The sequence below is a fragment of the Ammospiza nelsoni genome, chromosome 3 (assembly GCF_027579445.1).
Source record: "Ammospiza nelsoni isolate bAmmNel1 chromosome 3, bAmmNel1.pri, whole genome shotgun sequence".
Taxonomy (NCBI): domain Eukaryota; kingdom Metazoa; phylum Chordata; class Aves; order Passeriformes; family Passerellidae; genus Ammospiza; species Ammospiza nelsoni.
Genome location: NC_080635.1, coordinates 69,179,322 through 69,196,461, shown reverse-complemented (window position 1 = coordinate 69,196,461; position 17,140 = coordinate 69,179,322). Strand labels below are relative to the sequence as shown.

General features: G+C 36.9%; 1 protein-coding gene across 1 annotated transcript in view; it reads right to left on the bottom strand.

The window, feature by feature from the left end:
• Positions 1-17,140, bottom strand: part of CDK19 (cyclin dependent kinase 19) — a 121,866-nt gene that overhangs the window by 19,495 nt on the left and 85,231 nt on the right. Inside the window, exons 5-6 of the mRNA XM_059467871.1 lie at positions 16,262-16,319; positions 14,893-15,024 (exon numbers count right to left, since the gene is read on the bottom strand). Coding sequence (XP_059323854.1) covers positions 14,893-15,024; positions 16,262-16,319 — 190 coding nt within the window. The remainder of the gene's footprint in view (positions 1-14,892; positions 15,025-16,261; positions 16,320-17,140) is intronic.

Genomic DNA, 17,140 nt, shown 5'->3' with positions numbered 1-17,140 from the left:
TGGTGGTGTCTAGCTCATGCTGCCTATGAGACAGAGGGTCTCCTTAAGAAAAAGCACTGCTCTCCTTATGTAGGAAACAAAGAAATGAGCCATCACACTCTATTTGCCAAAACTGGTCAGCTCCATTTCCATCCTGTTACAGGTGTGGAGCTTGAGGTGTCCCAATACATAACCCTTTCTTCCAAGCTCCCTTACAGGAAAATCTGATAACATTTCATTCAGGCTTTACAGTTTTGACAGGGTATAACTTGCTCTGTGCATTACATCACATTCTCAAGGTTTTATCTTCCTTTGATTTCCCTATTAGGCTTATCTGCATGAAAACAAGATCTTCAGCTGTTGAGATTTTATCTACTCAGGCAACTAATGCAGCATATTAATCACAATTGCTGCCTGGGCAGTAGGCATAAATTATCTACTCCAGAATGGAAATTACTTATTAATTGAAGAATGAAATCTTCATTTAACAGTATCTCTTCACTCATTTTCATATTATAGCAAATCCTGTTGGAGATGGCTTATCTAGAGGCCAAAAGAATTGCAGCTCTTTTAGTTTTCATGGCTTTCTACAGTGCTCACTATCCATCACATTGTGAGGGAGAGGCTGGGCCACTGCTCATTATGACATTATTAACTGCTCTATCCAGACTGACCTTTTCATCTTAATGAAAAAAAAGGTAAAACCTAGTAATCTAGTATTCTCCCTGACAGCAAACTAGGAAATCTCCCTGATGTGACACAGCAAACTTCAAAACAGTTTTTCCTTCATCACCCGCACCGTGTGAGAGAAGAGCCACTATAGAGTGTATAGAGAGTGCATTTTAAACCCTCTGAGAATTCAATTCAGAAAGACAAACATTGTACCAACTGGATGTTACATCTGTATAAACACTGGAAACTCCCAAGATGGTGTTATAATTTTCTGTGGGATAGCATTACTGGGCAAGTCAAACATGATACTACTTTAACTCTGACCAATTGTTATATTCTCTAGCAGTTCATATGGTGGGGTTCAACCCTTTATGTTTCCTGCCAGATATTCTTAATCTCTGAAGAATTAATATAAAGTAACCCAAAAGACTTGGTACAGAAAACCTGAAGCTTTAATTTATGCAAGAAAATATTAAATATATGGAAAAGGCCTTGCAGCCATGCAGCTCAAGCAGGTCAGGGTCTTCTCTTCCTGAACCTTTCATGTAACCTGATCTGGAACACATCCTTGGCATATATTGATACCATTCACAGTTAATGATTTTCTGCCAAGATTAGCTAGTCCTTTTGTTTGTTTATTCTAAAAAACATTCATAATTTGCAATAATAATGTACCACATTGTGGCACTTTTCCTAGCAGGAATGCTTCAATAATTCTGCTAAGTTTAAACACTTCATAGATACAAGCAATCTTAATAGGTATTTATATCCTACATTGTTCACAGTAGTCAACCAAATACATGTTATAGGTCTAACTATGGGAAAAAAGTCCTTGCCTAGTGCCATCTAAGGTTTTCCATTTATGACCCCTAAAAATTAATGATTATTACATCTACTTCAAATATATTCCAAGTAGCACCTACTACTCCTCAGTAGTGGACAATGAAAGAGCAAACCTTAAAGTACACAAGTAATATTTTTCAAGTACAGTGTTTTATTATTCTAATGCATATCATCTGTCTCTAGCACGAAAGGAACTTCTTATAATGTTATATTAAAAAATTAATTATAAATAAAACTTTTTTTAAAAAGCAAGCACCAATATAAGTGGCAAAAATTATCCAACAATTAATTCTCTCCTCTCCCCTCTACTAATGATCAAGATGGTGAGTGGCCTCACTGCTCCTGAGCCAAAGCTAAAACTACTGAAGGTGTCCATTTGTAATGTCCCAGACCCACTGAAAACTGGGACACAAAAGTCCTACAGAATTGCACTGGGTACTAATTGTTTTCCCATCTTGGGAGGAAATGTTTTCCCATCCTGATGTCTTGGCGGGATGCTAATAAGTTTACCAGAGTAACACAACCATTCCTGTAAAGATGGTTCTATTTCCTACAGTCTCTTCCACTGTCAATAGGCTTCAGGACTGATCCATGGTAACAGGTTTTTACTGTCTGTTGGGCTGTGTTGTTTTGCTGATGTTCTCCTCCACCCCCAAGACTTACAAAGTCCTCACTTTCCTCAAGTTTACACTGGAGCCCAGTGCAACCCAATTTTGTTCTCTGGCTCTGGAAAGAGGGGTAGGAGTGACTCTTAAACACACAACTTCCTCAGGTTTCATTCAAACCTGTTCTCCACTGAAATATCCTTCACTATGACAATACTTCTCAAGTACCATAGAATTTTATGAAAAGAAATAAACCGCAGCCTTTTATGGATGGACACTTGTGATTGGTAAACAGACTTCCTATATAAATGGCTGTGTGCACAGATTATTAAAATATTTGTATGGCTGTCTATGTTCCAGTTTTAAAATCTGGGACTCTGACAGCTTTATAGGTCAGCTGAGAAAATCCTGCATGTCCTGCTCTACTCTAGCACTGTAGCCAAGAAGCAAGAACAAAGGGATGCTGTTTCAATGATAGGGCTGATTAAGCAGACAAATGCTCGTGTATTCTTTCATTTCTATGGAACAATAATCTCATTCTGTATTTGTTCCAGTATCTTGGAAACATTCTTTGAGATAGGATGACCACTTAAAACAATAAGACAATTTATTAAGCAATAGCCTTGACTCATAAAAGGAAACATCTTTTCCCATGCATATTAAGCAAAACTTTTCAGTGAACACAGGACAGAATCCAAGATTAAATACATCATAATTTTTAACTATAACCAATAAAAGAAATAAATAAATGGTCTCTTAGTCTCATAGAACTTTAATAAAATTCTCTTTTAAAAAAGCAAGTAAAGACTTGGAAAACATCTATTTAGGTGCAATCAATCAGAGGAATTCATCATTAGGTAGGTTTAGCATAATAGCATCAGTACTCAACCAAAGTGCTTTTTTCCTGTTGTTGTTTTGAACATTTGGAACACAAAGTCTACACTCTTGGGCACAAGTGAATGCTGGTAAAGGCAGTGAAGAGCAGAAGGACAGACAGCAGAATACAGGTTCCCTGCACCTGCCAGGGGCTAATGCAACAACCAGGCTCCCCAAGAGCTAGTTAGCAAGACCGTAGCCCAAAGAGGGCTTTTCAGGCCACCTGTAAGAGCCACAGCATTTACTTAAGATCCTCCAAAACTTTCCATTCAAGGCAAGGACTTCAAACACACCAACGGACTGGAAACCTAAAATGAGGCTGTACAGGCAAATGTGTCTAAGTTTTTCAAATAGCCATCAATTGGTCTAATGAAAAGATAAAACCTCTTATTAAAAAAAAATTCCATCTCATGCTGAGCACAACAGCACATTCTAGACTTACCTGGAATCTTTATACGCAAGAGTCTAGGAGCACAGAGAGAGTATAGAAAAATAGTTTATTAATTTTTATGCTGGTTTTAGCATTAGAAATTAGATTTAAGAAAATAATACACCCTTAAACAGGGATTTCTTTGGTCTGGTAAAGTGTACAGAACATGCCTGTTACATATGTTCTGTTATCATACATATACACAAGAGAAAGACCTTCCCATTCATACATTAAGGTCCCAATTTTGATGTGCTTCATTTAAACTTTAGTCAGCAAAACAGAAGGTTGAGGAAGTAGTTACCAGCTTTTTACACTTGACACCTTCTATGAAGAACTGAAAATGGGGTCAAACATTTTCATGTGACAGGCTTTTCAAGGGGAAGCAAAAATGTGCCAGTGGTTAAAGGTCAGAAATTTGCTTTCACTCATTGATGTTAGGAAATGTTGACCAATTTTTAACAAACAGCATCTCAACAGACCCTGACTGAAGAATAACTTACACTGTAAAGCCACAAAGATGACTGTGCTGCAGACAGAAGCAACACCTCTCACTAATCCGAGGGATGTTCACAGCCAGCCAACCATGTATCTAAGAACAATGTTTTATTTCAAAAGTGCACCATCTGTGCCATGATGTAATGTCAAGATAATTCAAAACTTTAAACTGCAAAACCATACTAACTTAAATTAATAATGAAATGCACCGTCCTTACTTTTTACCTCTATGCCTCCATCCTAGCATTTTAAACTAAGCTGCCTTCTCATGTTTGCACTAAAAACTTCATTAATTTCAATTAATACCAAAAAAATTTAAAGTATCTTGACTGAAATTCTGAGTTCACTTAAATCAATTGTTATTTTCTGCAGTGCTTTAATGGGCCAGGCTTCCAACATTCTCTCTTAACAAAAGTATTCAAGGTTATCAAAATACCTTATTTTCCCACTTAAATTTCTACTCCTCAGTATATCATTAAATGAAGATCCTGGATTATATGATTTCAGACTTCTGCTATGCATTAGATACATTATATAGCTTGGAACATTATACTAAAATTACTGTGCTAAGCTTGACAACACAGGTACAATACATTTAATACAGGGAATGGCAACAAATCCAGAGGCCCTAAGTAGTCCTTTCACGCAGCAAAAATATGATTTCAAACAGCAAAATCCTGTAAAAAAACTTAATCTTTAGTTTACAGAATTTCATATCAAATAATTTGGAAATTTCGGGTTTATGGTTCTATATGAAATCTTGTATTTAAAATGTGTAGATTCCTGAAGACAGGAATCATCAAGACTGAAATCTTACCAACAACTGTAACTCCAGAGTCTAAGAATTTGACTTCTGCCACCATCAGTACCTTGAGAACTAAACCCCAACATCATATTGCTTTTGCAAGGATTTCCAGTAACTGTCTTCTCAAAGAGTCCTCTCTCCCCAGCCCATGAATCCTCTACACCACATTGTCATCAGTAATTCTTTAATTCCTCACTCGTGTCTCCAAGACTACCGCTGCATAAACCAGATGAGCCACTACATTAGCTAAGAGTAGAGCAGCTAACTCCCCCAGGAGCACTGAGTGATGGCTGCATGAATGCAGAATAGAGTGACAGTTCCATCTTCTTTCCCCCCTCAGTTCCTCCAGCCTCAGGTGGTGCCATTTCAGGGCAAGGAATTGGGTCAGTGGGACAAGCCCTTAGTACTGGCATGGAAAGGGTATTACAGTCTTGCTTTTTTCTTAGTCCTAAATCTTTAGATGGTTGGAGGTAGCAGAGGAACATTATGACAACTCCATCACCTCCAAGATTTAGTAAAGAACATACTGCTACTTTTGTTTCAGCAATAGCCATGCTTCTACCTCCAAGGGTACAAGAGGTACCCTGGCAAGCTTCATGGAAATGAGGGAAAAAAGAAAAATGGCCTTTTAGTGACAACTCTTCAAAAGCCTGAGGAACGTAATGGATGACAAAAGGCAGCTTTGTAGCTTTGGGGCAACTTCCCACTACCAAGTATCAAACTGCAGCAAGTAAAGGAAGTATGAAAACTTACTGCAAAGGTCATGAATCTCTCTTATATTGCAAAGTATTAGGCAGGTCTAATACAGAAACTTTTAGTATTTCCTCCTATAATGATGACAGACTAAAGAACAGGCAAGATTAGCCACTGTTAGGTAAAATGGTATTTACAAAAATTTTCAGGAAATATTCACAGCTCTGTATTTCATAAAATAATGTGAAAAAATTACTGACAATAACAAATAAGAAAGCAGTACATATTCTTTGAAAGGCAAATATACTTTTTTCTAATTAAATGCAAAAAATTTTAATAAACCAGCTTTTTTGTAGACAGTGGAACTCTTTGCAGGTAACTCCACGCTAACTAAAGAGGAACAGTGAGTTTGTTATCTGTTGTGTGCTCTCACTTGGCTTGTGTCTTTAACTATTACAACTTTTTAATAGATCCAATGTGTCAGCACCTTCAGAGCTAACATAAGGTGAGCAAAATCGCTGCTATCTGGTAGATTGAGTTGTAACAAGGAACATCTCTGAAGAATACTTTATTGGACTGTTTCAATTCACAAGCCATGACAGTCTTTTCCAGAAGTTATCAAAGCTTTTGATGCCAACTTTATTTCAGTTAATGGTGAGGAATGTGCATGAAGAAACCTTGCCTCCCTGACAGTACCATTGGAGAAGCTTCTTTGTCCTTCCAAATAGTGTTTTACTTTATAATATCTTAACATGTTTGTTACTAACGTTTTCAGCCTTACAACTATTTCTAGTAAGGCACTGACAATAACTCCAAAGCATAATAAGCAACTCCATTGGATAATACATGAAACAAACTGGTGTGAAGAGCTATTCTGCTGTCAATCACAGTTATTGACAAGAAGTCAACATGTGAAGCAATCACACCTGTCCTGAAAACCAGTCATTCTACTCAATCAGTGGTGTAATGTTGAAAGTTTCAGTTGATATTGCTGAAGTAATTATGCTTGATAATCAAACTGAAGGATCAGCTAAAACAACTCCTCTGCACCAGAAGTATGCATCTTGTTAGGATAGCAGGCATTTGGTTTTCAGCCAAAATCAACTTTGAGGAGCCAGCTTGTCAGATTTGGTGGCAAAAAGTACACTCATTACTGCATAGTATAGTGAAGGTAACATGTTTATGAAACCAACTTTCATGAGAAAAACTGTCTTCCTTCCCTAAGTAATCTTTCTTTAAAAAAAAAAAAATTCTTTTAAAACTGAGTTCATGGCATATGTTGCTCAGGAAGATTAGAGAATCAACATGCAGCTGCAAAGCTCATCTGTCTGGTAAAGGGCAAAGTCAGTGAGATCCTAGGGAAGAATAAGCTTACCCATGTGAGTACCCATGATTATTAATAGTTTGGAAGACCACAAATCTGATACTTGGAGGGAAAAACAGTTAGAAGGAAAAAAGACATGGAACTAAAACTATGACCAGTATGGGGGATTTTTGGCCCACAAATCATTGATGATTCTTGATGTACATGGGACTAAGTGTAGACAGATTTTTAAAGGCACCTCTTGGTCAAAAGAGGGGTTTTAACTCAAAGCTATAGAGGACTAAAGCTATTGCTATAGAGGATATTCTGCCTTCTGAGTATTTTTATATTATTTTTCCTGCTCTAAAATAAGCCATATACAGTTAAGTCACAGTAATCATCATGCAGCAGCAAATCTGTCAAAATAGTAAACAAAATGGCAAAAGCATCCTGTATGTCCCTTTGTAAGTGTTGCAAGGGGAGAGAGTCATAAGAATAGAAAAAGTAGTGGGTAACCAGATGTGGAAGTTTACAGGTCAATTTATCAAGCAATCCAAATCAGGACAATTAGCAGACTGTAGCTTTGTTGAAGATTTAGTGGTTTTGTTTTCCTTTTCTTTCCTTTTTGTAAATTTCTCAAGTTAATTGCAGATGCCAAGTGACATCCCAGGTTCTCAGACAAACAATCCACTCACTGAGTTAACAAAAACAATTTGCAGCACACTTGTACTGGAGTTCCCTATTATCCTTAACTGACCTTATCTTCAGGATAATACAATACCATTAAGTAGTGTCCTCATTTTATAGATAATGAAACAACACTAGGGATGGAATAAATTAAATGTGGCCAACTACACAGAACCCTTGGGACTGAATCAGTATTTAAAGCCAAGTCTTTTGAGACCCAGTTTACTGTTCTAAGAACAGCCTGGCCCACATTACAGTACATGCATTGGTCTTACACTAGCAGAGACAGGTCAAAGTCACAGCATCGTTCTCATTCTTTTCACTGTTAAACTACTACACACCTCTCAGACTGTTCAGAGTTGACAATGACCGCCAACTAATTGCCAGACTTAACACATAACATATTTGAGAAGCAAGATTAATAGAGGAGTAAGAAGAAGGAAGAACTAAAGCACAAAACAGTCAATGGGTAAAGCGTGCAACAATCCTGCAGACAGTATTCCTTGAGTTGCTGTCAGCATCCCAAGCTTCCCAAAATACTAATATAGTTTTAAAATGTTCTATTAGGTGATCTAATAATCCTTTACATAACTTCATATTTCTTAGATTATTGTAGTAGAAAATGCTTTCTATTTTTTAATAGAAGAACCTTTTATATTATTTTAGACATATTTTGTTATTTTAGAGAACAAGAAGAAAAAACAGCAGTAAATCATCCAGTACCTGCAATAACTACATAACAGAGCAACAATTAATCCTTGGTATTGAAATATTTTGCCTCTCAGAAAAAGCATAAGAACAACTTTGATAATCAAAATTAAGAAAGTTTACCACATGCCAAAACAAGTTTACCACAAAACATCATCTGAATCCAATTACCCCTCATGTTGTATAACAGTTCCCAAGGCATGAACAAGGCTTCCTTCTTGGTGCAGCCTGAGATTTTCTTTTCAGCACACATAAATGAATATTTTCTAAATCTCTCTAATTTACTTTATTTTTCTAGTTTTTCCACAACTCCTTCCTCAAATCACAACCTCTCACAAACAAGACTGTAGATTCCTATGCAGCAATCAAATGCTGACTGACTATGGATTTCTTCTTAATATTTCTCATGGATGCTTAAAAGCAGTCCCCTGCTCCTGTGGCTCCACAGACGACAGGTGGGAATCTCCCCTTTCCTTTTTTCTGAAGAGTTTTCAGTTTTCTGGCTGATCCCACCTGTAATTTCTGGCTTACCAGATTTTCCAGATAGGTCTTACTTTTTTTTTCCTTCCAACCCTCCCAGAACATGAGACCAAAAGAGTTTCAGGCATCAGTCCAAGATTTCCAGAGGCCCCACAGGCTGCCCAGCATGCCAACAATCTGTGCATGCACAGTAGGGACATCTGATGCACTCGGAATGTGTAGGACTCACTGCATAGGCAATATGGAACACATATGCACATATTTCCATCCTAAATCCTACATAATACTCCCCAGATATTTCCCTCTCTTTTATTCCTGCATGAGGTCAAATAGTATTGTTCAAACTCTGACGGATCCCAGCATACATTATAAATTCATTCCTTCTGATACACCAAATATTTTCCTGTGACATTTGCTTCCAAAGGCATTTTGGTATCTGCTTACACCTTTCACACATTTTCAGCTTCCATAACTGCATGGTACTCTGGAAATAGAATGAGGTGACAGTGCACTACCCAGGCTTTGAATTACAGTTTCTCTACACCTAAGTCTCATTTGGGTTGGGAAATGCAGTTACCACAGGGCCATTACTGACATTTCTGACGGCCTATAATTTACACAAGGGAAAAAGGTACCTAAGAAATGGGGATTTCTCAGATTTCTAGGTTTATTTTTTCACTATAAACAAGCCCATCCTTTTTTTTTTTTTTTTTTTTTTTGTTCAGGACAGTGTTTTAGCCTTGCTTAATGGGTGGCTGAATGATCACTTTAAAGAATTCTTTTGTCAACAAAATCCAAACCATCTAAAATACTATAAGTCATCTGATGACATTTATCAAACATGCTATTGCTTTAATTAAGGCAAGCGGTAAAGAGAGGCAAGATAACAGGCTTGTTTGATAGCACTGATAACTAAACAAGCTGCAGCTTGATAAAAACAAGTCATAATTATGTTATTACCTTGATATGCTACAAGATGCCCCAGAATGAATCATATTGGAGACTGCCACATGTTTTCCTAAAAACCTATGATGAAAGAGTTCTTACTATTTGCTTTACCTACTAAAACATTCTTTTCTAATCTGATGTTCCCAGAGTGAAAAAATCCACTCTGATTAATGTCTCCTTTCAAGCTCAAAGTCAGCTTAACTTTTCCTTCCTTTTAGCACAGTCATTTCCTTTAGTTTCCTTAAAATTAAACTGCAGAAGTCTTTGCATGAAAGGAGCACTGTATCCTGCCACTTACTTGAACCTTGTTTTTTAAGTATTTTGAGTATTTTAAAGTATTTTCTGTTGTGCTGGACTTTCTAGTTGTTCAGTAATTTTATTAAAGTTTCCATGTTCGCAAGGAATTACATTTTTGCAGCTACTTGGTTTCTCCTGAAGCTTGTTCAAGTTACTTTTGTTTGCAGGTTTTACATTTTTGCTAAAGTATGAAGACCTAATGAACACAGAGAAACATATTCTGGTTTTGAATTTTGATGCAGAAAATGCAGGAAACCTTCACAGGCTATAGTGAATTTAGTACAAATTCATATTGCAGTAATGGAATAAAGAATGAACTTTGGCTTCTACAACACCATTTTCCCAATTTGCATTCATCTGGTAAGTTACTTGTAACTATGGTACCAGGTATTACATGTGTAATATTGCTTATTAATATTACTTTTAATACATTTACTTTTAATATTTCAATATATTTACTTTTTAATATTAATATTGCTTTTATTAACAAGTAGGGCTTACATTATAAACATTCACAATTCAGGAAATGAAATATTCCTCTCCATGAAACCCTAACATGGGCTTTTTATTATCCTTTTAACACACAGAAAGCAAAAGCTTTTTCTGTTGTTCAACAACAGTATTTTCCTGATTCCTATATCTCTTTAAAAGATGATGTTATATATAGTATGAACAACTATCTGTTCTGCAAGGAAATAAATTAAAAGTAGAATATTTAATTAGTAGGAAGAGACAAACTGAATAAAGGACAAATATCACTGACAAATCACCCCTAAAATAATAAAATATGCTTATGTATGGTTTTGTGTAATATATAGCACTTTCTAAACAGATTTATTTAATTTTCCCTCAAAGTTAAAGTATTTACTTTAATTTTCCCTCAAAGTTAAACCCATAAAATGTAACTAAGATCAGGTCCAAAAATCAAAGACAAAAATCCTGAAGAAGTCAAAAGTCAAATTCCAATTTCAGTCTTTGATCTTGTATGAGAATTATTCACATGCAAAGAAGCACACCTAAAGACTTCATTACAAGAATAAAACCAAACTGGACACTATAGTAGACAGTACCTAGGATATTTTGAATACACTGCTAATAATTAGATATATGTGAAACCAAAATAAGGAAGAGAGTATTACATGTAGAATACAAAAAATACATTTAAAATAAAGTAAAATCAAGACAAAGTCAGTAAAAACCTAAGCAAACATCTGAATCACTCTTGGATAATGTTGCAGAAGAGAACTGATGACAATGATTTCCTAGTAAATTCAAACAAAAATATTTCTCACTATGACAAAACTGAAAGAGAAAATTCTACTTTCAGCCTTATCTTATTTGTATTTATTAATCAATAAAAGTTATGTATTAGACACGGGAGAATAGCTATGGAAAACAAGTAGCTATACTAAATAATCTTTTTTTCCCATAATTTGCTATAGCTAATCACCTTCCTTCTAAATTATTGTTTCCAACTCCAGAGCAGTTAAATCTTACTTAATTTCTGAGTTATTACTAAAAGCAACACATTAGACTTCCTGAGAATTGCATAATATTAAGAGATCTAAAAATTGTATTTCTTCCACAGAGATTTAAGAGAAAGTTTTAAGAGTTGCATCTTTTGCCAAAAACCATTAGCATTTGAATTAAATTCTCACTAGCATGCTTAGCTCATGAAAATGGCCTTATTTTAAGTGCACATAGCGCTGGAAGCAAAACACAAGTCTGGACTCAATAAACTGCATGAACATCATCACTACTGTCATTTTCTTACTCACTTCTTTGCCTTAAAGCTGCACATAGATCAGCCCCATGTGCCTTTCTGCTTATCTCTTCTCTTCAATCACACGCTCCTCTAATCCTTCAGTCAGCCTACAAATCTCAACTTGCAACTCTTCTTGTTTTCATTTCCTTATTTTTATTTTACAAATAGTTTTGAGTCCCCTCAGCACTCACGCTGCATGCCAGGTACTATGTAACCATTCCCACCCCTCCTGGGTGACTCACTGGTGTGATACAAGAAATAAAAGCCTCAGAAATAATAAACTACTAGCAAAACCAGATCTCTCCAAAGTACCATCATCCCCTGAAGTTTCGTAGGAACTTCTTGCCTGTGTTTTAGTATAGACTAGAGATCCCTCAGGGCAAGAACCAAGTTATTTATGACATAATTAAACAAACAACAGCATTATACTAATTCACCCTTCAAAGAGATACCCTGAGATAGTGGTACATATCACTCACCCAAATCTCCAAACAATATGCCATCTATCAAAAGCAGGTAGCTGTCAGCAGAGGTAACTTCCCTGTACCACACACGCAGGTCACTCAGTAATCTGGTCCCTTCACATCAGTGTTTTCCACTATGAACATAGGGCAATTTAAGCAGCTAATTTGCAGGTGTTGGAGGCAATCCCCTTGGTATTTTCTTTAAAACACTCCAGCAAACACAGACTTAGTAGTTAGCATCCCATTCTGCATAGTGGGAGATGCAAAGCAGGCCCTAAGAGCTTGCTCCTGTCACCATGGGACTGTGCTGTCTCAGGGTCTCTCGCTGGTCAGAGTGACCCCGAGAAATGTTCGAAAGTCTCTTTTCCCAGCCCAGCGCTTGAAGAAGGAGGCAGAGCTCTTCAGTTCTTGGTCTCAAGGTTGTTTATTGTTCCTCATCTATAAAATATTTTCTCCTGTCCAGCTGAGATACACTCAGCAAGACAGTCCAGGCACTCTGCCTGCCCCCAGGGCGGTGTTATGTCTTTATGCTAAAAACATTGTACACTACATATAAAATGTTTACAATTACTTTCCAATACCTATCACCTATGTTAGACTGTGAGCTTCTACTCTAAACCAATCACAGCAGAAGATGGAAGCCAACAAGAAGAAGGAGAAAAGCAGGACACACCCACATCCCTCCATCTTGCTCCCCTGAAGCCCCATTCTAAAAAACCCCAAAATCTACTTTTTCACCTCATGATAAATTCACTATTATTCTACTTAATTTGTCATGGCTTGCAGATCTTCATCTAAGGTTGGTAGCTTGCTCCACGGGTCATAATCAAAACCACAGGCATTCTGGGCTCTGCCCCAGGGTCTCTGAGCCCCCTGGCAGGGGTCCTGGCTGCTCAGGACAGCCAGAGGGATGTCCTAGGTTCCGACACTGTGCCAGAGGCATGCAGGGGACAGGGGCATTACAAGGCTCCATCCCCAGCTCCCACTGGAGCAGATCCCCTGGGATGCCTCTGTCTCAGGTGAGGTAGAGCTGCAGAGGGAGTGTGCTGCCATGCAGGAGTCGGTCTGCAAGGTGACACTGGCCTCACACTGGGAGAGACACTCTGGTTGGGGCACGGGGACACCAGCAAAAGGAGCTGTGGAAGGAGGTGAACAGACCATGGGGCATCATGGAGAACAAACAGAACATAAACAGGGTCACTTCAGGGATACTGAAAAGATTTCTAGTGGACTTGTGGGTAAACTGTATGAGTCATCCCTCAGATCTGCTCCTGAGGAAGAAGAAGAACCTGGCTAGGGATATGATAATCAATGGCAGCCTTGGCTGTAACAACCATGAAACAGTGGAGTAACAAAGGCAAGAGGCAGAGGTACCCAGCATGGTTAGAAGCTGGAGAACCTGCTCCAGGAGAGGATAATGAGGGACATAGCTTGTTCAGACTGAAGAGGAATCTAAAAGCAGCCCCACCAGAACCTACACAGAGGTGACCACGATGATGGAACTAGGCTCTGACAATGGCATACAACAGGAGAGTGAGAGATTATCAGCATAAACCAAAACAAAAAGTTGTAACTAAGTATAAAAAAAATTTCTTTGCTATGAGGATGATTTTGCAGTGGAACAGGTTAACCAGAGAGGGTGTGAAATCTTTGTTCTTAGAGGTTTTCAAGACGTAGCTGGACAAACCCGCCAACAAACCAGGCAGAATTCATAGTGGGCATTGTTTTGAACAGGAGGATGAACAAGAAACCTCCCAGGGTCCCTTTTGACCTGACTGAATCTGTCTGCAGTTATTACTTCTCTTTGGACCAGGTTTTTTGTTTTGAAATGGATCAGATTTTCCTCACTTCTGATACTTCAGCTTTTGTTGCAGAGTTCTCCTAGAGTTCACAAATAAATTCCTGCACTGGAGAATTCCAAATGGAAGTTGAAAAGCAATAAAGAATTGGCAAATGCAAGTCTACATCAAAAAGTCAGGTGTCAGTTCATTAATTCTCCAAACCTTTTGCTGTATATGGTAGATGAATAAACAGGAGTTTTAAAAAAAACACACAGTGAGCCTTAAAAGTGCTGGTCCGCTCAAGAGAACACTCAAACTGAGGTGCCAGTACAACACAGTATTTTGTAACTCTCTGAACAAAGGCCCACAAAGCATCTCCAAAAACTTCTGCAACAGAAAAATGCCTGCCAAGAAAGCCACCTGTGTACTCACAGGAATGATTTAACACTATTAACAAAGGGTCATGTTTTCTTTGCAGTTCAATATATAATCCAAGCATGCCTCCCATGCACCTCAATGCTTTAATTCTCCAAACAGCTGGGCACAGAGGCTGATTGTGCTTCTGGAACTTACTAGGGCAGAAAAGAACCTGGCTACCAGCATTTCCTGAACATGGAGCTTTGTAAGTCATCGGGAGGAAATGATTTGCAGATTATGCACAGCACAGGAGTCCAGCCTTCTGCTTATCAAGACATACATATCATAGAAGCATCTGGACATGAAACACTCTACAAAAATGCCACAGCTCTTTCCCTTTTGAAGTTTTACAACATTACAAGTTTTCTAAATCAATAATAAGAAAACATATAAACCAATTCAAAGGATATTTTTGTTTCAAAAACAAAACAAACTAGATATTTAAAATGCCTAGGTTATATTGAAAATAAAAGCACAGCCCTCAAAAAGTTTTCATCTTGATTAATCCTTTATGGATGGGATCATCTGAAGCTACTTCAGTGAAAAAACCTTAAAACTAGCTGGCCAGCTGACAATCCTCTGTATTATAAGGATACTGTCCTTACAGAACTTGCAGGCAAGTGTCTTTCTTCAGGACAACTCACCAATGGCCTTTGTGTAATGTCTGGCCCCAAGTAACAGCTCTGGAGCTCTGTACCAGAATGTCACCACAACAGGATCCAAGTCTGCCAATGGCTTCAAAGGTGAGTTAAACAATCTTGCAAAACCCATATCAGCTGGGGAATGGGGAGAAAAAAATGAGAAGATTATTTAAATTCTAATACAAATAAATCAAAATTCAATAGTATTGTCAAAAGCAATTACAACAACAGCTCAAAATCATTAAAAATTACAAATCAAAGTTTCTAACAAAACAAAAACTACTTACAACAATACTGGATCAAATTTTTCTAAGGCTAAATTCAATTTAGTCCATTCCTAAAATGAAGGATAACATCTGATGTGTTTTGATCATGGTATTGTAAAACTTTACATAACACAGATGCCTGTTCATTTTTTTGAACTCTAACAGAAACTTAACCAAAGTCAACAGGTTAGTAGGTCTCTAATGTACATTTTCTCCTTTATTTTTACATATGCTTACAAAACTGTGAGTCCTTGTGACAGCTATATATTTACCCAAAGTGCAAAATTAAAATGACTGCAGTGTAAATTGTTTTTTGCACTATTTTTCAAGGCATGCCTCCTACATGTTTTGGAGGAATGAGCTCCAGAGTCAGTCAGTGGGCACTGTTACAGAGGTGTATTTTAAAACTAAGCATTCATTCTATGGAACTCAAAAATTCTCCTCAGAATGAGCCTGGTAAGTAACAGTAAGAAATGCTAGATGGGAAAGCACAAAATTTGGTACATTGTCAAACCCACACATTTTAAATCCAATTGAAATCTGAAACTTTTCTTTCACACAAACTTCAGTATTGCCACATGATTTATTTAAAAAAGGTAATATCCACATCACTGAAACTGAGAAGGGAATTGGATTTTGGATAAAGACCATCACAGCTACATATGTTACTCACCTTGACACTAAATAACTTTTGCATAACAAACCTTTGTATCTCTACAAACATGTGCAGTAATGTCATGTATATAAAAAATAAAAAACCAAACACCATTTATAAGTAACAATACTAACTTATGCTAACTAATCATAGTAGAAGTCTAAAGAACCCTGGTCATCACCACTGTTCTCTGTGGTTATTACTTTTTTGTTTCATACAGATGCTTTTATGTTTCATGTTATACCCTTGGCAAGTTTAGAAAAGCCTAACAATATATTTGGAATTTCTTAAGTCTGTAAAGTCAGTGAATGAGATTTAAAACTGAACTAAAGGTTGTAGATACATACACTCAAAGAATACTGAAGATCCGTTTCTATCTTACACAAAAGATGCATTTTTTCTATTATAGTAATGTCTTAGCTGCACAATTAAATTTTCTCAAAAAGTTTACCTATTTTGACTCTTCCTCTTTCAGGACCTTCACCCATTACCAAAATGTTTGCTGGTTTCTGGAAAACAAAAGCAGAATTTTTAGCTGATCAGCCTTTGATGATTATTTTTGAGAATAATATAATATATACATTTATTTTATGATGAAAACATCTCTGGAAACATCCTTAGAAGTCTGAAAGTACCATACCTTTATCTTGCTGACATTTAGTTTTTATTTCTAGCTACCAATTTCACAATTAGAAAACAGAAACATACTTTGACATTTCACAGTAAGAAATGCCATCTTTAAGTAAATGTGCATTTCTATTGTTACTAGAATAATTCTAATCACTGGAGAGATTTTCTTCTAGAGGAAAGTTTTACATTAGCTTAACTTTTATGCTACACATTAACAATCTGGCAAGAACCACTTTTACTGGTATAACTTATTTCAAGTGATGCCAAATCTTGGTATACAAATGCATAGTTGAGAGCCACTTTTGTTTTCATCCTATATAACTACATTTTAGAGCTGTGCTTGTTTTTAGTGTATGAATGATAAAAATCACATGGGTAAAAACACTTTTTTCCCCACAAAGTTGATTTCATGCTATGAGAATTCTCTTGAAACAGGAGTATTCACGCACAGCTATATCCCAAAAGGTTTTGATAGTGCAGACAGCAGCTTTACAAGTAGAACAAAACCTTTATAGGCATTTTTTGCAATCTATTTGTTTGCAACCAGCTGTTCGTGAACACCACATAAAATCTGCACATGACATCACAGCAATTGTTCTGCAATTAGGATCTAGGTTCCCTCAAACATCAACAGTCATTCCTTGGAAGCTTTTGTCCTATTGTGTTAACAGCTGTAAAAAGTAAACAAGATTGAAAACAT